At 35.8% G+C, this 26229-nt stretch overlaps 1 protein-coding gene and 1 long non-coding RNA gene across 2 annotated transcripts in view; one reads left to right on the forward strand and one right to left on the reverse strand.

The window, feature by feature from the left end:
- The window catches only part of MRPS9 (mitochondrial ribosomal protein S9), a 34510-nt gene extending 10773 nt beyond the window's left edge, over window positions 1-23737 (forward strand). Inside the window, exons 3-11 of the mRNA XM_065677788.1 lie at window positions 4841-4903; window positions 5017-5047; window positions 7395-7474; window positions 13698-13780; window positions 16445-16520; window positions 19191-19359; window positions 21131-21239; window positions 22047-22216; window positions 23533-23737. Coding sequence (XP_065533860.1) covers window positions 4841-4903; window positions 5017-5047; window positions 7395-7474; window positions 13698-13780; window positions 16445-16520; window positions 19191-19359; window positions 21131-21239; window positions 22047-22216; window positions 23533-23624 — 873 coding nt within the window. The 3' untranslated portion in view covers window positions 23625-23737. The remainder of the gene's footprint in view (window positions 1-4840; window positions 4904-5016; window positions 5048-7394; window positions 7475-13697; window positions 13781-16444; window positions 16521-19190; window positions 19360-21130; window positions 21240-22046; window positions 22217-23532) is intronic.
- On the reverse strand, window positions 16792-18485 carry LOC136013626 (uncharacterized). Its single transcript, XR_010612304.1, has 3 exons — window positions 18429-18485; window positions 18022-18316; window positions 16792-17782 (listed from the first exon to the last, which is right to left on the reverse strand). It is a non-coding gene; the product is annotated as an uncharacterized LOC136013626 (long non-coding RNA).
- Window positions 23738-26229: the final 2492 nt, after the last annotated feature.

A 26229-nucleotide genomic window follows, 5' to 3' on the forward strand; every position in this document is an offset into this window, starting at 1 on the left:
GACAAAATGCAAATGCATACCTGCAAGCAGTGTGTTGTCCAGCATTGTCCTTACACGAAATACTGGATTATTTTAAATTGTTGAAGCTAGAATGCTCTTTTCAACGTTTTTGTTTCCCAGTGGAGCCAAACTCTGCATTAGTATTTTCTTGCTTCTGTTTCAAAGTCCATCTGAATTGATGACTGCTGTATTCTTTTCTTTTAGCTCCTTTTTTATATTGACCAAGGTTTTGAAAAGTCGAAATGAAGATGGGAATAATGACTGTTTCTTTCAACAGGTTTTTGGTATTTTTGTGCTCTGCAAGCTCAGGACAAGATGTTTATTTTTGTTTTGGAATTATTAGTATAAAAAAAATGTAATAAAAAAGGTGGGTTTTTTCGTGTAATGCTAGCATTTCTTATTTCCTCGAGTGATGTGTTTAAAACGATACATCACTGTGAAGTTGTAATTTCTTTCTGTCCAAACCAGAACTTGGATAAAGTGATGAAAAATAGGGTGGTTTCAGTAAATGTTAGTAGTTAACTGTTAGAGAAGCATTTTTGTTTTATAAGGCAAACTTAGGTGTGTCATGAATTTATTTTTTTTTTTAACCTTTGTTAAATAAATAAAACCATTTCAGAGTTAATGTTTCACATCCTATTCTTTCATTCACTCCAGTTTCTGCCTCAAATATTCTGGATTTTGGATGCTGAAAAGTTTTAAAGTATACTGCTAGTGTGGTTAGAAAGGAAAACAGCTGTTCCAGCAAACATCTCAGTCTGAGAAATGCTGAAGTACAGAGGCTAAATAACATGATTCAAGAGGCAAGGTTTAAGAAGAAAAGTGGCTCTTGTGTGATCAAGTTGAGGAGTAGAAGAAGCTGAAACAGCTATTGCTCAGGTGTTTCATTAAGCGTGATGGTGTAAAGTGTCACTTCCCGCTTCAGTGTTTTGATGATTAAAGTTTCGTATATATTTAAAAAAGAATGAGCTGGATTCTTGAGTCCCCTTCCAAAAAGGATGCTTTTGCAAGGGAGCCCCAGGGTAGAGGTTTGATTTTGGGTTTTCTTTTCTTTTCCTTTCTTTCCTTGTTCTCTACAAAATACCTTTTCTCACTGGTTGTTACTTGGATAACTATCTTTGCACAGGATTCAAGCAGTGAAAATAGGTGGAATGTTTTGAGCTGTAGATTCAACAAAAGTATGAGAAGACACTTGGGCAAGATTGATTTGCCTTGCCAAACCTTTCCTCCTTATGGCAGGTTATTTAAAGACTGAACTGTTTCAGTCTCCTTCCTCTATCCCAGCACGACTCAGTCAACTCTATTTGAATTCAAGTATTGAATTCTTCATTTCTCAAGACGTAAGGAAAAAATAAAAGTAACCCTTATTGACCCAGCTGAGCTTGTTTGATTCAGTTAGTCTGATGTTTGAAGAAGTGAATGAACAAAACTTCTTGGCTTGCAGATAGGTAGGAATGGAAGGAGGATCAGAAGTCAAAATGTGCAACATGCAGTGCTGGAAGGATTATTTAATGAATTGGTTTGCATGTTTGAAGGACTGCCAGATGTATATTTATTTAATAGGGATGGAAGCTTGTTCTTATTATTCAGACTGGCTTGAATTCAAACTTAAAGCTGCAGGTGAAAGACATTGTGGTCCTGTAGGCAGTATATAGACTCAGTCCGTCCCTCAACATGTGAGGATATAATAGGATTCCTTTCAGTTTGTTACAGGAATGTTAAGTTCACCAGCACAGTTTAAGAAATGTCTGAAGTAAACCATATTGTTACTAACATGTATTCATTACTCTCTGCTATTTTTGAAGGTGTCACTGAATTTCTCGTCCCCCTTCCCCTCATGTAGATTACTATTAGAGTTTTAAAAACACACACTTTTAAATCCCAAAAGGAAATGGCTATTTTTTTAATAATTCATAGCAGAAGCAGGCTGTACCTTTTGCACCTTTTTCCAGTAGTCTGTGTAATGATTTTTGGAAATGCTATTTTAGCACTGGGCATCACAATTTTTAATTGGGTTTCTGCTGAAAATAATTATGGATGTGTCTTTTTTGAAGGTTGTGTTTTCTTTCCAAAGACAATGGTAACAGTGTGATTTAACAAGTTGAATTGTGAAATAGCAGTCCTGAACCTGTGGAGGCTAGAGTAGGGTGAATGAACCTTGCATAGCTGAAATGAAGAACACAGTTCTTGGTCATATTCAGCATGACATTTCGTTTCTCATCGAGAGTTCAAGTCAAATTAAGCACTAAAAGGAGGATATGGGCCATGACCCTTAAGCTGAAAACCACTCCTGGAATGCAAGACTGCAGCTAAACCTAAAAGGCTTCTTGGGAACTTCACTGCTAGCATTTAAAACCTTGATTATAAAGTTTTAAGAGGGTCATTCACCTGCTTCTTGTATGTTCAGGAAAATGCAGAATGTGCAGCTACTTCTATATGGAATTTTGACTTGAGACTTGGAGATTCCTGAAAGGAAGCCTGTGTTCCAAATCTGAAGGCATTGTCAAAAGATTTCAGGAAAATATTTCATGGTTATTTATGTGCTCCAGCTGCAGTCTGGAGAGACTAATTCTGATGCCATTCCTGAGATTGTTCCACCATCTTATTTTATTGCTAGTACACATGAGTGTTGAGAATTACAGGTTTTTCCAAAACGCTCCTTTTCTACATAACAAACATTTGCATGGACAAAAATCAGCTTCTATACATGCTGTTTCCGAGAGGCTGACTGATATGCTATGTATTTGCTAAAAGTACAGCCTGAGGACACAGCTATTTAAAATTAAAGAGAAACTTCGGAACAAAGCTGAACTGGAATCTGTTGCGTTCCAGCATAGTTCCTAATGGGAGGTAAAGGCAAATACCCCATCCTTGATTACAGTTCCATACAAAGGGAGAAGGCAGGAGGACTTTGCTTTCTTTTTATTTCAGAACAACAAAAAAGTAAACTTACAAAGTGAACTGTTCTTTGGCTAGTTGCGTGGAGAGCTGAAAGTAGATGGTAGGATTTCTTCATGCAGGGTTTGTTTATGCTTTGCTGTGAAAGACACCAGTATACACTCAAGCAGTATAAAATACACTTTCTAGAAGGAGAAGGTCTCCAGTGGCAGCCACTCTATTCATTATAAATGTTAAATTGTTATATTTGGCATTTATTAAGGTGTCACAGTTACAGTAGTTGGTTTGACTGAGATTCTGGGAATGCTTGTATAAAGACTATGTCTTAAGTACACACACAGTCAGCCTCAGTATCCTGTAATAAATTCTGTTAATATATTATATAAGGTGTTTGTTTAACATCATTTGGCTCACAGCTGATTTCTCTATTGTCATCATAATTAATCCCCATTTGTTCATAAATAGGTGTTCACCTACTGTGTGTATGCATAAAATGCCCATTGACTAACAAATGGGAATACAGTAGTCACTAAGAGAAACAAAATTACCATTTCATAAAATCAAGTTAAGCCTTTTGTTTGCTTCGGAATTCTCAAAATTTCTGTTCAGATTGCCAGTAGGGGATTAATGAAAGTAATAGGTTAGGTCTTTTGACACTCCATGCATACTAAATCAGTTGAAGCACTGACAAACCACTCCATGTCCATGGAAAAAAATACCAGCAAGCAACAGCCTAAGGTAACCTAACCAACAAAGAGCCATTCTTTTTAAGATTTTAAACTCTGATTTTATTGTAATTCTACTTTTCTGTACTGTCTAATGGAAATATAAACAAGACCACTGCCAGAGGGTTTTATTCAGTCACTGTTACTGTACAAGCACAAGATTTCTATCTTAAGCACTACTGCTCACTGTCTGAAGTTGGCTACTCTTGCCAGACCCTTGCCTCTGGGGGTTTTTGATGGCTAGCTTTTTCTGTTCTGTTTTTAAAAACAAATGGAAATAAACAGCTCTCTTAAATGCATACTTTTGCTCTTTTAAATCATGTTTTAGTTACGCTGCAGAGGGTGAATAAGTTGATGTTGAACAGAAATGGATGTGGAATATTGGTATACCTATTTTATTTGTTGGAGGCAAATACAACTAACTGTACATCACATGAATAGCGGTAGATACTGGTTAAGTAAAAGCAAATGATATACCTCATGAAAACGGTGGTAAACAATGAGTGTGTAATGAGTGTCATCTGTTTTTCTGAATTGTTTTAGCAAACCCTGAGGTATTTAAGAAGAAAGATGTGCTGTAAGTCTGTCTTCTGAGCAGTGGAAGTTCAACAAAGATTGTAGTGATGCACAGCAATTTCCAAATTCAGTGGTTAATAAAATGCTTATTTAGGCTGTGTAAAATGTTTTCTACTGCCACTACAACCACTGCTTTTAGACTTCTAGAGCAAACTGTGCAGAAACTGAGATTCTGAGTGTATAAAACTTTGCTTTGTCCAGCTGCTTTAAGTAAAATTTCCATGCTTGGTCTGTGAATGTATTTTCAGAAAGATAAATGTTGTGATTTCCTCTAGAAGTCACAGCACGTGAAATTTTGGGGAAAATCACTGTGTATATAAAGGTGGTCTTTGCACTAGAGTAGTTCTGGTAAATTATGATAAATGCTTACCATAAAAACTAAACTGAAGGAGAAAATTCACTTATTCTGATACAGTAGAGTGCAGGCTTCAGTATGAGGTTTAACTTTTCCTGAGGATGCCTATGGAAATGATGTGCTTTTCAGCACAGCACATGTATGTTATTCTTTCTTACTGGTTTTGTTGCCTACTCTAAAAAAGTTATGCTGGTTTTTCCCTGTGGGAAAGTACCTAAGAAGTATTTCCATGATGCTTTCTGTGGGAAAAAATAATTACATATATGATCTTTCTTTTTGTTTTCAGAGAGCTATTGCCTATCTCTTTCCTTCTGGCTTATTTGACAAACGAGCCAGGCCCATGATGAAGGTAGGATTTTTCCAGTTACATTTCTAAATAAATAAATTTCTAAATAAATACTAAAAATAAATTATTTTTAAGTAACTTTTCCTTTTTGCTGATGTTTGTTTGTTTGTTCACAGCATCCTACTGAAATTTTTCCAGAGCAGAGGAGTAAGTGTTCATAGTTTGTTGTTTTATTATTGTTATTATTATTGTTATTATTATTATTTGGAATTTTTGCATGTGTATAAGTTCTTATTTTCACAGATTTACTTTTTTTTCCAATGTTCCTAATAACTGTTAAGACACAAGCAGCAAAAGCCTGATCTGATGTTCTAATTCTTAGGATAAAAAGTACTGCTAGATTCTGGTATACCAGTGTTCTTTTCAGACATCTTGTTAACTGGCTGTAGGTAAATGTTTTTTGTTGTTTAAAAATAAACAATAGGTAGGATGACGTACAGAATTTGTTGAAGTCACGGGAAAGCCTTTTGTTGAATTCAGTAGCTTTTTGTCAGAGCTGTCTATCACAGGCATAAAATATTCATTAATACTATTTTAAACCAAAGTTTTCCTGATAACTTCATTGCTCTAAAAGCTTAGAAATTACAGCTTTGAAATTGCCAATTGAGAGAATAGGGAGAGTTTGCCTTGGTTTTGACCTGAAAGTTTTAACTCTGCACTTACATCTGTACTGTCTTTGGTCTTGCTCCACACGTGCCGTGTGAAGTCCCAGTTATCAGTGATATGCCAGTGTGTTGGTCACTGAGAATTCCACTGAAACTGCCAAATTAATTTGACGCAGAGCTGTGTCAAAACCCGTTAGCCACTTTTTACTCATGTTTAGTATGAACTAGTAGCATGGGTGTGAAATTCTACATTCACTGAACTACATGGGATGTAGTTAATTTCATCAAATGAAACTCTGTATTCACTGAATTCTACATTCACTACAAGTCCTAAACGGACACGTCTGATTATCAGTGGATAATCTATCGTGGATATCTTAGCATTCTCTAGCCTTTTTCTGTTTGTGGAATTAACTGATACTTGATATTTTTGAGGCTTTGTATGTCTTTTAGAAAGCTAAATTATCTGAATTTTTTGAATTTCAGATTTCAAATGGTGTCATGCATTATTTTAAAATTTCATAGTATTATGAAGTGAAAAGTAGGAAGCGAAAAGGTAGGAGGGAGTTAGTCATTATGCAATTTCAAAAATCCGAGGGCTGTTTTACAGCAGAACTAAACTACTATTCTCTATGTTCGCGTGACTAAAGAATTCTTTGAAATACTAGCTGTGTCCCGAGGAGTGTAAGAACTAATTAGTATTAATGCGTGTGTTTGTATTTGTATCTAAAAGTAACACTTGCAGTTAAGTATTTACTTTAAGGCAGCTTTGTCTTGTTTATGCAGTACATCTTTGATAACTTTAAAGTACAAAAATGTAAATTTATACTTCAGAATATTACCTGAACAGTAATTTCAACGAAATAGACTTTCATGGAAAGTCTGTTTCGCGGCATACGTGGAAATTCACATATTCCACTACTAGTATGTGTGGTTAAAAGCCTCTTGTAATCTTTCTGTTCTACTAAGTTTGCATCTTTGTATTCAGCTTCTACCATATTGTAACATTCTAATGCAATACATATCATGGTTCTTGGAGTCTTATCTTTGTCTATAGCTTATAGATAGCTTCATTTGAACTTCAGTGGATAAAGTGGCTTGGACTTTCTCTACATTTCAATTTGTAAAGAGCTCTCAGGTTGTTTTTGTCACTTTAACGGGAAAATGTCTTTTTAATGTTTTTTTTTTTTTCCTGTAAGTTAATTTTTTTTTCCCTTAAATATCTTTTTTTGTTTTTTTTAAATTAACAAAATAAACTGGATGTGTTGAATTATATGCAACATACTTTTTAATGTTGAATGAATTATACAAACTATAGGATCGGTCTTCGTGTTTACATATTCCAAGTGTATCAACATGAACAAGCCCTAAAATCACCCAGTTCTGATACAGTTGTGTTACCTGCAAAAGACAATTGTATGAATACTTGGTTTAGTTTAGAAGTATTATATTAAAAAGAAATTTGCTCTGGGTTTAAAGCACCATTTTTCTAGAGCTATTAATCTTTCATAGTCATTATGTAGATTTCAGTTGTCTCTTAATTTGTATTTCTTCCTATCCTAAAATGGATAATTCCATCTTTAATACCAACTAATACAGTCTTTGAAAGTTTATTTAGGATGTACACGAGGGATTCCCTTGCGTTTAAACGATATTTAGAAACATAATATTAAATATTTGGTTATAATTGCAGGTGGAGATTGGTTTTTAACAAGCTAGTCTAAATCGTTAGATTTCCAGACAGGTTGAACACCCATAAAATGTCTTTGTTCTCTGATATTAAAAAAGGTAATAGGTATTATGAAAGAGGTTTATAACTGCAATTAAATACAGAGGATTTTATTTAGTAAGTGTATATTGCTTTCTTGTCTAATCTTGCTTTTCATTAGAAATCCAATGGGGAGAAGATGGCCGACCATTTCACTTTCTCTTTTATACTGGCAAGCAGGCATATTATTCATTAATGCATGTAAGTACGTTATAATCTGTAATAAGTAATGTTAGATCCCAGTCAAGTATGTGTTGTTCTAGAGACGCATATCAGATGCTCCTGAGTTTACTTATGTTTTCGCAGTAGGCCTTAATATCATCGCTTAAGCTAAAAGAAATGTATGTTTTTATGTCACAATATCCATTATTAGTGGCATTTTTATATCACATTTAAGAGAGCAGGCTACGTAATAGTTCTCACTATCAATTTTTGGTTTATTTTACAGTTCTAGCTGTGGACTAGGTTTGAAAAGTCCACATGCTTTCTTGTAGGCGCTATCTGGTTAGCAGTGCTGAATGCATATACAACAAAAATGCCTAGTTTTAGGAAAATTCCGTGTAGAGTAGAAAATAGTTTGTTTTAGTTTGTGGGTTTGTTTTTGTGAGTTTTTTTTATTCCCCCTTGAAGGGCAAAGCTGTAGGAAATGCTATTTGTGCTGACATTCACTGTGAAGAAAATTTGCATTTAAACTGCTTAATTGATTTTTCTAAGACTCTTCCATTCATGCAAACTTAAGTCTTTTTCTGATTAGTAAGGTTCCAGGAGTAAAGGATCTGCATCTGTTTACCTATATGAAAAAAGCTGTAACTTACAGAACATCACTAGACCCTGAGTCTTAATGTGGATGATGAACAGACGTTTCATATCCATGACCATCAATGATGCCAGCATTTTCTTTCTCTTTAGAAGAGTTTATAGAAAGATGTGCATGTTTCTTTCATGTATGTAGAGAAGACAAAAGGATTTATAATGTATGCAGAAAGATTTAATTGGACAATCATGTCAGATTTTGTTTCCTCATTAGATAGTCTTAGAAAGTTAGTTCAGTGCTGAGTCTGTTATCGAGAAAATAAGCTTCATGTTCTCAAATTCAGTGCACAGCTTTACTGAGCGTAGTGTTTTTACTGGAATTATCTGATACTTATTTGCATTCTGCCTACCCAAAGGACAAAATCCCCACTTGTCAGGTACATTTATTTCTTTGGGAGAATAAAACCCACCCCCCAGTCCCTCAAGCCCCCCCCCCCCCTTTTTTTTTTGTTGTTGACCTTGGGCAAATGAGCTTCTTGCCCTGGCAGAAATGAAATGAATGATAAATGTAGAGTGTGTCTTTGCTGAGTAATGGAGCTGCAGCATAGGCTTTCCACAGAGGTTTTCTCCTGCACAGCCTGAGGCAGCCCGAGGACCCCTGCTGTTCATTTAAATAGGTATGTCAAATCTGCCTCGAAACGCCGCTGGTTTGATCTGTGGTAATATTTGTGAAGGTTCCATATGGACTTGAGCCCCCTGCAGTGCTAAGAAATAATGTACAACGCTTCATGGTGCAGACGCAAATTTTCTCTGAAAAGGGATGCAATGCTGCGTTTTAGCTGTCGGAGAGGATGATGGAGCTGACGCGCTAGGCCTGTCAACTTGTTACACGGATGGGTTGCACGCAGCAAGGCTGTGGAAAATCTGTGCCTTTTAACTTTTCTACTTAATCACGGTTGTAGCATTGCCTTTAGACTGTATGCTACATTAATTCTCTTCCTGCCTTCTGCCTTTCATCCCAAGTTTCACGGAAAAAAAGTAAAGCATGCAGGTCTTGTAGAGGAGCCTTATCAAACAGCTGTCATCTGACAAGCCATTTGCATTTGTTTTGGCTGAAACAGAGCAACCCAAGGGCAAGATGTTTTGTTGCATTCCATCATAATGAAGAAATTACAAATTTTACAAGGAGCACGGGTTTATTTTTAGCTCTTCCTAGCAGTTACAAAGGGTATGCAAGCTTGCCTTGGAAATCTCTAACAGAATAGTGTGCATTTTGTTCGTAACAGTATGGCAACCACCTTCAAACAAATGGGTTTGACAAATGCATTTTTCATTAGTATAGGATACTTGAGTGTTCTACTGTTCCTGAATTTTTTCATTAAATAGGCTTTTATAAATCTAAATCCGTTAAGTGAGGTCTAACAGGGTATTTTTTTTTTTTTTAGTCAGCCAAATGAAAGCTGAAATCTGCGTGAAATTCCCAACATTGTTTTAACCTCTTATTAGACTAATGTGTATTTAACAAAATGTATTTTTAAGTCTCAAAGCTAATTAATTTGGCTAGAGAAAAAAAAGGGGGATGTATGTTAATACAGTCTAGTGTAAGTAATCAATCCCATTTGAGGCTGTCTTTTAAATTGCTATATTAAGCCTAATAAATCGGATAAACATAATATTCAGCTTAAACTTGTATGCCATTAATTACTGCATAGACTCATGTGGAACTTGAATTTTATGAATTGCTAGTAATATAACTGATCGCAGCATTATTTGTTTAATTAATGCTAATAAATAATATTATACACTTCCTAAAAATAAACTGTGTATATTTGCATGTATTATATCTGCCGATATATGTGGTGTTATGCCTTGACTATTAAGTGAATTTTCATAAAGGATATTTGCTTTATCCTCCATTGTTGTCTTTGTTCTGCCTGTTGAATAAAGTTTAGCTGCAGGGAAAAGGGCAATTTATTTTTTTTGATCCACAAAATAATGTTTATTGCATGAAACACCATTTCACAAATGTTTGATACTGTATTTGATCATCACTTAAGGGTTTTCCAGAGTAATATATTTCTAATGTGCAGAACAAGACAAAATGGTTTCTTAATACCATTTTGTCTAACAAAGTAGTAATTTTCTGTAATAGTGTTTCTTGTACTTTTTTGGAAATATCAAAGGTTCATCAGAGGCAAATGCTCTAACAGCAGAGCGTTTAAAGGCTTAAAAAAACCCCCAACAAGCAACCCCGCAGAAAAAACACCAAAACTAAACCCCCCCAAAGTATATGCTGAAGTTAAAACCACATAAGAAAATAAAAAGGCAAATTGATGTAAAATTTCATCTGCAGCATATTTTAACCAAAACGTTAAGATATTTTTTATAATAAAAATCTATCCTCCTAAGGTTTCATTTGCTAATTCCTTCACTATTTTTTTTTTGTGCCCAGTGAAATAAGATTTTATTTTGAGAAAGCATCCTTCTAGGTATGTGAAATTTGATCTCTCTATTATGAATGGAAGCATTTCAGTATATAGATAATCTTGTAAAATCAGCTATTTTGATTGTGTAATAGCTGAGTTTACAAGGCACACAGATGTGTACATTCATGAATTGGACTATTGAATTCTGAAGTGATTAGTAAAATCTTCACCTGTCAGCTTTGAAAAAGCAAGTGTGTCTTCAGAAGCTTTCTTTAGCCATTGGGGAACGAAGATTTGTCAGATAAATTATTAGGCATTCCATGTGATTCCTGATTTTGCGAGGGCTCATCCAACATACTTTCCTTCACATGTGAGTGGTCCTTTTAGTCTGTTGACTTCCAGAGATTAAATACATGCATTAATTTTTGTTTTAATACTTCAGGCCAAAAATGTATTTCATAAGAGATGCAAGTCCACTTTCAGTGCCAGAAATATGCAGGAAATTATATTTAGTAGTTTTCTTACACTTGGAAGTATTTTAAAATATTACTTTTCAATGCCATTTGACTTAATTTCCTGCATAAAAGGTTTTCCGTAGGAATGGACATAATTACTGTAATTTAACAAGGACAGTTGAAAGAGATCATTGTTACTTCTTAGAAGTGCACATTCTTGGAACTTAAATGGACTGTGGAGTGTTGGTATTCTTGGGGAATACCTAGGGAGGATCTTCAGGAAAATCTTGTTCCAGCTGTTGTAAAGCTTGCTTTTTCATTTCAACAACAAATTTCTGAGACTGAAAACTAGTGGATGGCAACCCATATCTCATTTTATTTGCCTGTGTTTATTGCTAGTTTCTGAGTACGATGACAAAATCCTTACCTGAAAATCCTTCAGTTGCTGTTCAGAAGCAATTCTGACTGTAGTCAGTCTGTCCCAAGGTAACAGTTGTGATCCCTTCCACCTGCCCTTTTTTTAAAGAACAGCTGTGTTTTTACTGAGCTCCTGGTTCATGTATTTTCTACTGACCATTCCAGTACATGAATGTATATGCTGGAGTGTAGTGACGGTGGTGGCCATTTGAGGGGGCAGACTGCTTTTGCCTGTTAGGAAGGTGATACTCAGTGCCTTACAAAGGCAAGAGGTAAGCTGGGAGACTAGCACCAAAGTGAAAAACTTCCTTACGCATAAGACCTAGTAACCTAGTACCTCTTCTGATCATCTAACAGCAGAATGTTGTCTTCATGCCTGGTTCGACTGCTCCCAAATGCAGAAACTTGTGGAGCTTGGAAGAATCTTTAAGCCTGTTCCAAGCAGCTGAGGGACAGTCAGAGCACTCTTTCCCCTTCCCTCCCTCTACAGTTCGAAGCAGAACCTTCCATACTGATTCTTTCTCATGTCTAACTACATATGCCTAAAAATTGCCTGGTGTCAGGCACATCTCACGCCCTCTAACTCAAATCGTGTTTGTGCTTTTAATGTATAGGCAGTAGTTTTTGCAGCCTAATAGCTCTGAATGGAGACGTTAAGATTATTAGTGATGTGACATGCATCTTGCCCACAGTGACGCTGCAGTATCTTATCTTAGAGATCTATAGATTATTTATGAGTTCTGGAAGTATTTGAAAATACGATTTCTTGTACTCTTTTATCCTGTGTTTGAAGGTGGACTTTTTTTAAATTGAAAAATTTACAGAGTTTCTATCTGATACAGTTATCTCTATGAAAAAATAAAAGATTTCTGAAAGGCATGCTACTATGATGAGAGGCTGTCACAGAAGTAGACAATTTTGTGCTTCAGGATTTTATCCTGTAGTTATTCCAAAAGTGCTTTTGTTCCACTGTGCTGTTAAAAATGTCACCAATGGCCAGCATCGAAGACTTCAGTGAGTTGTCCTTATTTGAATGCTTTGAGTGCCGCTCAGATACCAATCTGTTCTCAGTTCATACACTTACAGTACAAATATTTTTAGTCTATGTGCGGGTGTATTATTATATTAGTGGATAAATCAGCTTGAACAGTAGGTGTTTATAACTAGAGCAAGGGGGTTTTGTCTTGGCTTTTTCTTTTTAAATGCAAACTGATGCAGGAATTTCATTGCATCCTGTTGCACATCCCAGTATTATGTTAAGAACTAATGTTTCATTGATTAACTTCTGAGCTAATGTTTCTTTTACTGCTTTTTGTAAGTAATACAAAGAAAAAAAAAAACCCTAACAATTGTTTCTTGTCCTTTCTAATTCTTGTACCATAGTTTCTGTCTGGTATTTGCTTATTAATCATTATTTTAATAAGGTATATGATAATGATAATAAACTCTCTATTTTCACTTGTTAATGGAAGTAAACTATTTGACAAATAAGTATTTCTTTGTAGTACAGCAATCCTGTTTTGTTTCAATATCACTTAAAATTATTTCTCCAAATACTCCTATTAAACTTGTGATTTGAATCAGTGTTGTAGTTCACAGTATTAGGTGTTGTATTTCAGAACCAGGTAGTCTCTGAAAGTTTCTTAGCTGGGAAAAGCCCCTGAAAATACTTAATTAGAAATGTGTTTCTTCTGTGATATTTTCAGTGTGAATTTCTGGAGTATTTTTTTCCTTGTGTTTTTCTGAAGTGGTAAATGGCTGTCACAGCATTGGTTGAAAATAATAGCATAGATAAGAATTTTGAGGGGAAAAAGATAATGAAAATTCAGATTAAATATATCTGTAATATTTGAAAGAACAGAAATTCTGATTATGGTAAATATACCACTTTGTGCGTCCCTGTAGACGTGCATGGGGAAGAGGGAGTTTTGACTGATAAAGACCACCAATAAGGCTCACACTCTAAATGTACGAAACTCTAACTAAATTAAACCTTGTCAGTATTTTAAGGAAGTCAAACTAAACGGTAGATGCACTGATGAAATTATTGTGCAGTATATCCATTATATGAATCTAGTCTGTATATAATTGAGAATTTTTTTTTAACAAGCATATGATCATTTGTTGAAAAATAGCTGAATTAAAACCTATTTTGATCTGCCTATGAAAATATTATATATACACTGTCTTAATTTGTACTGGTTTAGCTTTAACTTGCTGTATCTTTTTTTTGTCAAGAGCTCTGCTTGTTCTGCGACCCCTGCATTTTTAAGTGTTTGGAGAGTAAAACCACATAAGCACGTGTTTTAAGTAACAAAATCTAAATATTAAATGGAAAAATGCATTTAAGTACTTTTTCCGTATGCATTTTAGGACACATATGAAAAATTGCTGAATGTTCAGAAGTATGAAGATGAGCTGACAGCTCAAGAGATTCCTTCTCAGAAGGAAAAAAAGTAAGTTTTCAGTTAGACTGAATATTGCTAAAATGCTTCGATGTGTTGTTTTGGCACTTCTTGTGGGTCGCCACGCTACCTGCCTTTTATTCCACTAGAACGTTTTCAGACTTTTTCCTCTATTCCTTGTCTAATATTTTCATGGTAATTTCAGATTGAAAAGCCTTACCTGTAGTATGTATGTGTGCAGTGCTTCCTTCTCACTGTTTGGATAGGCACACCCCTCACCCCCCGCCTCCATTTCTCTTGCTTTTTAATATCTTCCTGCTCTTTAGTATCTTCCTGCTGTTTCCAATATTCTCTCCTATACTCATTTTGAAACCAAACTTTTATAAATCCAGAATTCTGTTTTTTTGTAGATGAAATTTTCTAATTATTTCTTTATTAAAGAGTTTTGAAAAATGAGATAATTTCTTTGTAAGAAAATAAGGCCTTTAAAAATACCTAAGAAGTTGTTTATTTGTTGGAAAAATCCTAAGGCCTATGGCTCTTTCATTAATAACAGCTCTTGAGTGTTTTTACTTACCAATGTTTAACTGGATGAGTATCAAAATACTTAATCTATATTTCTTCTAATGGCTTTGAACAGGTAAATCATGAAAAATTATAGTAATTTTAGAAAAGTTTATTTGTTTGGGGTTGTTTAAATATCACCATTATTAGTAATGGAATTTAGTTTATCTTCTTTTTCCTCTTTAACTTCTGTGGTATGCACAGGGAGCTCTTTTCAGCTAGTTAGCCAATGGACAGAAAAAATACATGTCAACCAGAAGAAGCTATGGGAGATGCTGCAGTTGATTGTTTCTTAGTGCGTTGTCTTTGAACTGGGCGTATGCTTTAAGAACTGTTTGCTTCTCTTAGGCTATATTCTTCATTTTCTATTTTGAGGGGTTTTTGCAAGGATGTTGTGATACATTAGAATATTAAAATAAGGAAGTCTTTAAAAGAAACGGATACACCTAGAAAGTTTTGATTCTGACATTGCTTTTCTGTATAGTTAGTTTTTCACTGTTCAAGTTGTTTTTATCTTAGTTCTTGCTGTGTGATTTCTAGCCAGATTTATGTGCTGTTCCAGTTGCACATCATGTTGGTTTGTCGTTTGTTAATTTCAGCCATTTGTTATTTATGTTAGAAAGGATTAATTTGCTGAGATTATTTCAATTTCTTAAGTAACAGAAGTTCATGTTTCTTCATGATATAAATAGTGTCCTATGACCCACATAATGTTTTATCATAGATTCATGTTAGCTTCTGAGCAGACAAGGAAATGAATTTAGTTTCTTGGTGTATGCTGCTGAAAAATAACCTGACTCCTTACAGAGCTCAGCCAGTGGATTTACTGATGTGAAAAATGACCTAAACTCAGTCAGAGATGAAAGGTTTTTTCCCTGTTAGGTTTGTAAAAGCTCAGAGAATTTAAAGGATTTTTGAGACTTATTTTCCACACTGGATATGGTACTTCCTCAGAGATTAGTTTGGGTAATTCATCTTTGAAGTATAGGTGAAGGCTTGGTGGGAAGGGCTATTTTGTTTTTCTTTTTTCCCAGAAAATGATCTATTGTGGATCCATTCTACAGTACTAACTGTAGGGTTAGGACCTGATCTTGAAGTACCTTAAATTTACAGCTTTTGACATGTAAAAAATTTCACTGACTTCACTGGAAGTAGTGATATGTAAATGTAAGTATATACTTGAGTCTCTCAGGATTGGAAGCTTTTTAAAATTATTGTTAAACCCAGCATCATTTCTAAATAAACGTTTCTTGTACCCTGACTCAGAAAAGCATTAAAATATATACTTAAGAAGAAGTACTACTTAAAATCAACCTTCAGAAGGAGTGCTTTCTGAATCACAGCTTCCTTAATGCTGCTGAAAACATTCATTAAGATTGTTTCTAAAAAACCTGAAGAGGAAAGAAACTATTTGCAACTTTGCCTTAAATTTAGCTGATAATCTTGGCATATATATTTATGGTGGCATTCTGTTTAGTTGGCCAATTTGTATCATAGGTATTCCATAAAGATTTATGTCAAGTATTGTTTTTTTCTTTGTGTTAGCACCTCCGTATGGGGCTATATTCTTAGAAATTTCTGCTTTTGCTATCATCAGTGCAGTTTCTGAGCAGGTCAGGATTACACAGTAGACAGCATACAGTGTGTCACTGCTGCAGTGGTACTTTGACTACGGTTAGTGCTAGTGGAGTGGTTTTTTATTGATCGGAAGAGTAAAGACCAGAGGCAAAATTCTGTTAATTCAGAATCTGATTTTTAACATTCTGCCTTTGATTTTGTTCTTTACTGCTTGTAAGCCAAAGTTTTCCTAGCAGCAGCCCTTTAAAACTATGTCCTAAGTTATGGGGAAGATTGTTCACTGTTACAGTATTACTGTAGCTCAATCTTGGACTTCAATAATATGAATAATGCATAACTGATACTCTTAATTTTCATGTGGTTAATTCAGTACATGAAGTTACTTCCTTGTCAAAAGACAGATCTTTTAAAATCAATGTAGGCTTTCTTATGTTTACTATAGCAATGTGATCAGTATTCATTTATACTGGAAAATGTATTTCTGAAGGAAGACTGACTTATATGTGGTCCTTTGTGATGTAACTCTAATTGCATGGTTAATTAAAGGGAGAATATATGTGATATTTTAAACAGAAACCTGGCTGGCAGCAGATGGCTGACTAAGATTGAATTGGAAGAAATGTTGTTAGAAAAACTGTCAGATAATGATGTAAGTAATTAATCTTTCTAATCTTAAGGAGGCTTGTGTCTTAAAAATATGAACTCTGGGTGTGTTTTTGGATGCTGAAAGGTACTGTGCAGAGCAGAAGCAGGTGCTCTTCAAAAGAATTCTCCTCTTTCTCATAAAATCTGTATATGCTCACAGCACTGTCACATTCATGTTTTCAAGAAAAGTGAGCTGTGTTGCTTTTTTATTTAGCACAGTACAGAACTATTAAGGATTTTCCATTGTTAGCTAACATAGTTCAGATTTTCTCCTGGTAACATTGCGAGGCCTAGGGCACTTTTCCTTGTCATCTAATTACGTAGTCAGGAGTATGGTAACACTTTATAATAGACATGAATAATCATTTATTCTAGTTACAGATGAAAGAGCTAAAACCCCTGTTGCTTATTGTAGAGGAGGGGTAAATACTCAAGATGGGAAACATGGTGGCTTTCTTTAATGGTAAACCTGCACAGAAATGAGGGGTCCTTTTTCTTACTGATTGGCTACAGAATCAAATACCAAAACAAGATACAGAGCTATACAGATCTGTGGTATGATACAGTAATCTGGTTGTATTCTCCTTGATATGAATATATGGTGGGAGGGAGGAGGGTTGTGCAGCTTCCCAGGATCTGCAAACTTTACCACTGTTTAGATTTGTAGTCCTTTACATGTATCGCTGGGAATAAGACTGTATACATCCTGATAGTTGTATACTTTTTCTCACTCAGAGCTTTTTCCTACAGTCCCCTAAATAGCATTAAATTTTTTAACAGCAGGTTCAGTCTATGGGGCAAGCTTCAGTTTTCTTTTGGAATTTTAAGCTTGAATATGATGGTACCAGAGAATATAACACTATTTGTCTGAACATCTCAAGTATTTTCTCACCTAGAAACAGTGTTCTTCAGTATCTTTGTCCTGTGGACAGCATCATTGCAAAAATAGCATAATAGCAGCAAACATGCCGTTTGTTCACTTGTCATCCAGAGCAGTAACATGTGATGGCTTCCTTGTCTATGGGCAATGTGAAAAGGTCTCAAGTAAATTGTGTTCCATAAGCATTAGTTAGAAATCATTGTAAATTCTCCATCCTGGGATAGCCGAGAGACTTCCTCTGTCTTGTAACTGCTTCTTCTGTGAGCCACTTCAGTGTTTTCAGTAGCTCCTCCATTTAGAATAGCTGTTCTTAGAGTGCCAGGAACTGGTCTAGTTGTACAGCCGGTTTGGAGTTCTTCACTGCTTGGTTTTTGTACATTCTACAGCTGTAAAAGCAGACTGCACTAAACTTTAAAAAAACCCAAACATCCAGAAAACCCCCAACAAACAAAAAACCCCAAACCCCAACAACCCCCCCAAAACCAAACCAACAAAAACCAAACAGAAACCTCCCAAAACAAACCCAGAGCTTTTTAACTGGTCTCTCACATGTAAAAGCACAAAGCCTCAGCCTAAAGAAAAAAACATGTATCTGAAATGTCTCCGTATGAGCTACCAATCTTACCTGCTCAAATTCTTGTGTTTTGCCATTGCAACAGAATTTTCTGTGGTGTTTGCAGGATTAAACAAAATCAGAGCTGTTTAAATTCTTTTCCCTTTGCACTCTGCAAGTGAACTGTTGGAAGCTTTCTGCATCTGTAGCCTCTACAATTTTTAAGTGTTTATAGTTTTATATTTCTGTTCTTCAAAGGCTTTACCATGTCTGTGTCGTATCATTAGAAGCAACTTTCTAAGTGATGTCAAGAGTTTAGGGACTATCGCTCAGTTATGATAAAAGTATTAATTTTGTGCAGAAGGCTCTGGTAATGGAGAGAAGAAAAAACACTTTTAATAGCAGCTTGTAAGTAAAGGTAACGTCAAAAATAAGGTTATGGTATCTATATGAGAATTCAGTTTTCGATTATAGCATACCTTTATATCCAGTAAGCAGCTGTCCGGTGCTCCTGCAGTAACAGTTCTTAACAGGACATCGCAGCTTTTAGCACAAATGGGTTAACACAGTGGTGTTTACTCCTTAATCACATGTTGAAGAACTTTGGCGGGGGTGTAAGGGGGAAGGAGAACCACACAGTAGCAAAGGATAATTTATTTCAAGAGGTTGCCCTTTAAGTCAAGTATCTCTTGAATTTTTAAATAGCTTGATTGTTCGGTTTTAAAGGAAATCATAAACATTAAAGTAACTCAGCTTGAACAGCCAAAGATAGATAGATAGGTATTTCCTGTATATATTATGAAATATAATCATTTAAGAGGTTCAGTTTAGTGCAATAAAATTATTTCCAAGTCAATGAACATGGTAACTTACTGAAAACGAAGTGAAAATCTTTTCCTTTTGCCATTTTAATGAAACAATAATAAAAGAATGAAGACCCCCTCAATGTTTTCTTTTCACAAGTGACATGAACTTCATTCTAATACAATAATCCTGTATCACAAAGGGGTTGGTTATGCTTTGAATTAAAGTTTCATTGTTGCCTGAAGAAAGAAATAGGTATCTTTAGTCACACAGAAAATGATGCATGCTGTTCTTAAATCAGCATGTAGGTGCAAAAGTGTCATCTTGTCAGAAATCATCAATAAAAGTGAAGTAGGAAAGATCAATTATATAAAAATAGACAGTTTTAGCAAATGCAATTACGCTCGCATCCTTTAATGAAATCTTGTTGTCCTCAGTATTCAAGGTTTATTCAGCTCTTGCAAAAATTGATGACGTTGCCATGTGGTAACATCGAAGAGAAGTATATACAGAAGTTTACCAGAGAAGTTCCTGTGCAGTTACAAAAGGTAGTTATTGAGCCCTTGAAGTATGATGAGCGAGGAGTGGCCTTCAGCACTGGTGAAGGTAATAATTTCAAGTTGGTTGGTAATGATGCAGAATTTTTTTCCCCTTCACACTGCTTTCTTTGTAATATGTACAACACTGCTGAAGGTGTCACTACTTCATTTTATATGCTTATGTGTATATTGCATATATAATTGTTTATTATGGTATGGCATACTAAGTTATGACATGGTCTGGTAACAAAGTGGAAATTTTTAGCACAGAGTCTATCAACTGTTAGTTTTATCTGCATTTCTATACAGTAGTGCCTCTGTAGAGAGGACCCTGTTGTGCTACATGTTGTAGGATACAAAAGGACTTTAATTTCTGGCAAGAGTTGATTTGAACATAAAGGCCAAGGGACTGGGAGAGTACAAACACATACGGAGAATTCAGTGGATGTAACTGTGTTGTTATACTATTACTGTATATTACACAGATGTAACAGTGGTATAGAAGTGGCATGCTTAGGCCACTGAGTAACCTGTATCATGACTTTTGTATGCAGTGCAGCAAAGGAGAACTTTGAAGGTGCCAAGGAGGCATATGGGTATTTACAAACAGCCTATGAAGATGCAAAAAAGGAATTCCTAAAATTTTAACAAGTGGATGACCAGAACTAGCTATGGGATGGAGACAGGAATTAGTCATTGTGTTAGAGAAAAGCCGTGAAGGTTTCTGTCCTCTGAACACAGGTTGCTTATATTTTTAGTGAGGGAAGAATGATATACGATATGAGCGATTGCCTAGAAAAAGTAACGTAGCGACAACATGTGTAAGAAAGTCTGACTTGATGGACAAAGCATGTGTGTGCGCACACATTTTAATGCTGTGTGTTCAAGAGGAGCCTTAGAGATGATGTGTATTCTTAAGCAGCACACAGCAGATGAGAATAAGAAAAAAGGTTGCAGAGAATTTGAGGGCAAAATGGCTAGAGAGTTCTGTTCTGGCTGGGTTGGCTTCAAGATGATGTGACAGCAAGGAGAGTCTAGACCTCAGATCTGGGGTTTAATCCACACTGGTTTTCAACAGTCTCTTCAGAACCAGTAGTTATTGAAGTCTGATAAACATACAACCCATCTTATTTAAGAAAAGCCATAAGAATTTAAGTTCAAGAACAGTCTTGTGTCCCATCACCCTCCTAAATTGAGAAAAATGTCTAATAATTTTTTTTCATAATTCCCTTATCAGAATGATTCCTTCCTTTGTGCTTCAGAAAACTGGTCTTAGGCTGTAGCACAGAGAATTTATTGTGGTTTAACTTGAAGCTAATGCACTTAGCTAACTGTAAGTAGTAATTTCTGAGGAAGCTATGTTAAATGATGCATAGGCGTTGCTTATACGAGTATAATTAAAATGGTTACCACTCCCATGTGAATATCCTTAAACTTCTGTACCTTTCTGTGATTTCATAAAGTATTTTAATATTACTAGAAAATGTACTTACAGTAAACATGGGAGTTCAACAAGCTGTTTATTTTCATATACATGACATCACCAGGTCAAGAAAATGTCCTGACCTACTGAAGTTATGGGAGGTAGAGTGTTACTTTTACCTCCTCCCAACACACACTCCCCACCTCTTTGATAGACATTGAGTACAGGTATTGAAAGCTAGTTGTGTATTGCTTGTATTTATTTCCTCCACTTAATATTTGTTGTTGTTACCTCAGCATCCAAAAAGAAACAGCTGGTACAGTATGTAAGTGTTGAGATTTACTTAACTTCCTGGGCACTTGAAGTTCTGTGGAAAATTGAAGCCTCATAACAGATTTGGTTTAATTCCTTTAAGGTGCAAGAAAAACTGCAAGAGCTACTGCAGTAGTGTATGACAATGGGAGTGGAAAAGTTACAGTGAACGGAAGAGACGTTTTACATTACTTCCCAGTGCTGCAGGACAGGTGAGAGCACTATGGAATGCTGTATTCTTACTGTATTTAAGTTACTCCAGCAAAAATCATGCCGTGCAATTATATATTTGGTGCTGTGTTCCACCACAGAGTTGATGTTTTGTTCCTGGTTTTGTCTTGCTTTTCCTCCTAGTTTTCAGGAGTCGGTAGTCAGTAGGAACTGATAGGTAAGCCTTGCTCTGTGTTTTTCTTGTCCCTCCCTTTCTGAAGGGATGCAAAACCCAAGAGCACAGGTATTTGGGTGCCTCAAATTTTGTTCCCCGCTTGCAGTTTATTTTAAAAATAAGTAAATAATACACAATGTCTTGTAAGTGTTTCCTGAGAGGTTTGCAGATTGTACGTGGCGTACGGTAACATAGTGGAAGCAAACAAGGTGAGACACGTAAAGCTTCAGATTTTGGAGGACGAGCACAGTCTAATATAGAGAAGACTTCTTATAAGGCTGCCATGAGGTTTCTATCCCTCATGTGATTTTTATTTTGTATTGCAGTTTCTGAGCTCAAGAATAAAGAAAGTGAGAGATTGCTCAGTTTTAATATCCAGAGCTGAAGGATCTTGGCATCTATAGATATTTTTGTTTCACTAATTAGTTGTAAAATTGAACTTAAAATACTTACTGTTGTCAGTTTCTAGCTGCTGATTTCCCATTGATTTAGTTGATATCAGTAGGAAATTAGAGATACAAATGTCTTTCTGTATCTCTGCCTGAAAGTTAACTGTTTTTATATATATTATGATGCAAAATGTACATAGCATGTAACTTTATATACATGTATATATTTTATTTTTTATTTTTAGAGAACAGTTGTTGTTCCCTTTCCAGTTTCTTGACAGAGTTGGAAAACATGATATGGTTTGCACAGTCTCTGGTGGAGGAAGATCAGCACAGGCTGGAGCAATACGTTTAGCCTCTGCAAAAGCCTTGAGGAGCTTTGTGACAGAAAAGGAGGTGGAATTCATGAGGCAAGGTAGGACTGAAATTACCTCAGTATTTCTTAATGTGCTCTGGTAATTAACGGAATTAATATGAGGATCATTAAGGATCAGATAGTGCAGATTTGAGTAAATAATCCCAGTGAAACCTTGTATATTTTATGAAGGGATCTTCATTTACTTATAAATTGTTTTTGCTTGTTTCATAGCAGCCTTTGTGTACATTTTGGATGACTTCTTGAGCATTCTTTCAATCTGTTCATGACCTCTGTTATGTCTGTTAACCATCTTGTACTGCCAAAACATAGAATTACAAGTCATGAATGTGTACTCGCTATAACAAATCCTGGTCAGGCATTATTGAGCTATAAAGTATTAAGATTGTATTTTGTTTTACTTGATTAGTTGCATCTTACTGACATTTAAAGTTTTATTCTAGAGGGTTAGCTTTGAAAGGATAGTAATGAGCATAAACTTACTACATGCAACTAACCAGACTGAAAGAGCTTCTTTCCTCTAATCCTTTATTTAGAGGTTACAAGCTACCTGGGATAAGGTAGGAATTATTTGAGTAACTGCAGTATTTGGTGCTTCTCAGTGATTAGATGCCATACTGTTTCAGCAAATACAGAATTCTTATAACTTAGCTTTTAACCATGCTCTTTCTGGGGTGGTAGTGAGACATGCCAGTGTGCATTACTGGCAGAACAACTATGATTTTTTTTTTCACTCTATTGCCATCCATGGAAGTAAAGCTATCTTCATGCCTAGTATCTTTGCAACAAGACATACTGACAAACGTGACTTGCTGACAATACTGACACTGTATTGAGTTGGGTATCTGTAACGACATCAGCATAATTCTGAACATATTTTGGACACTGCCAGATATACTTTGGAAACACTAAGTGCTCTTTAAAGCAGAGGTCTCCAAAGTGGGGTGTGTGCATCCTGGTGTTGTGTAAGATGCACCACGGGAGTACAGGAAGAAAATACTAGAATTTTGGTAATCTATATAATTTGTAAATTAATAAATACACATATATTGGGGTGCTTGCTCAGAAAGTTTGGACACCACTGCTGTAAAAGCTTAAGCAGTATAGATATAAGAGAGTATGGGATTGTACTGGTTGGTGAAGTAAAATGTAAAGAAATTTCAATTACTGAAGAAAAGTTAAAATGTTAGAGGATCTGGTGAAATTAATTTCCCTGTGTTTTATATTGAATCCTTATCCTTCTAGATATTCCAATTCATATGTGAAGTTACTGGCTGCCTTGGATCCCCCACAGGTAGTATATCTAATATTAACTAGTAACAGTAGACAAATGGGTGCTTTTCTGTGTTTTGTAGCTGGACTACTAACGTATGACCCACGTGTGAAGGAACGAAAAAAGCCTGGTCAGGAGGGAGCCAGACGGAAATTCACCTGGAAAAAGCGATAAGTCTGAGTATTTAAAGAACAACAGACTGCTACCAGAATTCCAGAACGTACTGATTTATGATTTAAAACTGTTGTATAAAGATATTTAGTAATAAAGATTTTTTCCCATTATAACGACCACCTTCTCTTTGTTTCAAAAACAACAAGCAACTTTCTTTAAATTTACTTAGAATTGCAGAAAACAATGGTGTGATTTGCCAAAATACTACATCTGCAATAGTAGTGTGAATGCCAGCTTTGCATCTTAGCTCCACTGAAGTCAGTAATGATTTATGAAACTGTTGGTAGATTGTAACTTCTAAAAATCAGTCTATTTGTTTAATGACTTGACTATTTAAATTCTGGAATGAGGCAGCTCGTAACCAGGTATTTGGACAGCTTTGATGTGCCTCCCTTTCTGCCTCATATGTATCTGAGGGTAAGTGACACCTTCCCACCTAAGCTGTGGTGGAGTCAAGAAACTAGTGAGAATGGTACTGACAATTGAGGGGATGTTGAGAAAGGAACAGTCATGGAGCATAACCTTTGCCTGTGGAATCAGTTGTCTTCAGGATGCCTCCCCAGGTTAAGTAGAGAGTGATTCAGAGCAATACCTAAATTTAGGTGCTCTGAATCACCCTCTGGAGGAGTCAGTTTTTCTCTTCTTTCCCCAAATGCAGAAAGAGCTTGAAGGTATTAGACTAAAGTTAATCTTTTAGAATACTCTTCCCCACCCCTTAAATCTCAAGGGGCTTGAACAAGGAGGCATGTTCCGAATATGGCTAATGCACAAAGATAGCATCGGATTCTTTGCCAAAAGCAGTCATAACTTTTCTTTTTTTAAATCAGAAGCAGGAGGTGATGACAGTGCTGCCCACCTAGTGTCTATAATTGTATCCTTCCAAAATAGAATAGTGGTTAACAGCATTCACCCAGAAGTGCAAGGTTTTGGTTTATTGGCAGCCCTGGGACAGAGGTCAGATACATAGAGCTTCCAAGGAAGAACATAGCCCATAGGAACTAAGCTACAGCAAAAAAGAGTATAAGGTTCATCACACCATAAGAAAGCAGAGAAAAACTTTCCAACTCTGTAGCTTTTAACAACAGAGCACCTTCCAACTTTTGTTTTAATTTAGAAGACTTCAGTACTTGGAATTCTTCCTTCCCAGGCAGATTTTCTAATCACTAAAGTGTCTGCCCCTCTTCTTATTTGCTGTAGATTATACCAAAGCTATTACACCTCAGGTAACAGAAAGTGCGGGCAGGGCAATGCAGGTCATAAACAGCTATGAGTGATCAGTATGGGTCATTATTTTCATGAGCACTATTCAGAAGGAATCAGCGAGTAAATAGCCTTCTTGAACTGAGTGAAATGGGAAAGTTCATAAACTGGGTATGCATCTTTGACTGATGTATTTCTGATTCCTTACTCCCCAAAACCACCCTGTGCTTTTTAACTCATTTCATGAGAATACTCAGTAAACTAATGTAGTTTGTCTTATTCCAAATGCATCTGCAGCTACCTGAAAGGAGGTTGTAGCAAGGTGAGTGTTGGTCTCTTTTTTTTTTTTCCCCAAGAAACAAGCAATAGATTGAGAGGAAATGGCTTGAAGTTGTGCCAGGGAAAGTTTATACTGGATATTAGGAAGAATTTCCTTCACAAGAAGGATTGTCAAGCACTGGAACAGGCTGCCCAAGGAAGTGGTGGTCACCATCCCATGAGGTATTTAAAAGGTATTTAAAAACATGTACATGTGGTACTTAGGGATGTGGTTTAGTCGTGGGACTTGGCAGTGCTAGGTTAATGGTTGGACTCTGTGATCTTGAAGGTCTTTTCCAACCTAAATCTATGATTCTATGACTTAAGTTGAATTCAACAGCTGAGGCAATTCATCTCACTTTGAAAAACAAACGGGTTACATGAGACATGTTTTACACCAAGGCAAATACAAGGTGGCTTAATTAGCATTTCTGCTAATTCAACTCTTAATTGTTTGTGTGTAGCAAAACAACTCTAGATCATGTTTCAGTAAAAGCTGTGGCTTGTAATAAAATCATTCAGTAAATATCCTTGTTGGGACAGGTATCTCAGGATTCTTTTGACATGCTTACATAACAGAACATACAGACTTAAATGAAGGTGCTAGCTGAAGAAGATAGAGAATGAAATCTAATAGTAGAGTTTTTATCTTAAGACAAATGAAAATGGATCAGTTTGACCACATTTTTTTTCCTACCTCAGTATTGGGTAATAAAGGTGGAAGAGTGCAACAGCGTAACAGTGCTTACAACATACAGGATTTTTTGATCATGCTTCAAAGGATTTCTTGACGTTTGACTGTCCAAAAATGTATGTGCATGTCCTTTGCTGCTTCGATCCATTAAAATTTTCAGACAGGGTAAAGCTGTAGAATTTATCACAACTTTCTAGGGAAGTCCTTAAGAACACTATTTATTAATGCACCAGGTTGCTTGCTTCATAGCTGCTTGCTCAGGCTTCCAACTAATTCTGAATTTTTCAGTTGTATGAAATCCTTCTCAGTTGTCTGCAATGCATGTCAGCTTAGGAGATGCAATGACTGAGTTAAGGACTGTTTCTGTAGCGTTAAAGCTGATCAGTAGGTGAA

This window comes from Lathamus discolor, chromosome 4 (assembly GCF_037157495.1).
Source record: "Lathamus discolor isolate bLatDis1 chromosome 4, bLatDis1.hap1, whole genome shotgun sequence".
Classification (NCBI taxonomy): Eukaryota; Metazoa; Chordata; class Aves; order Psittaciformes; family Psittacidae; genus Lathamus; species Lathamus discolor.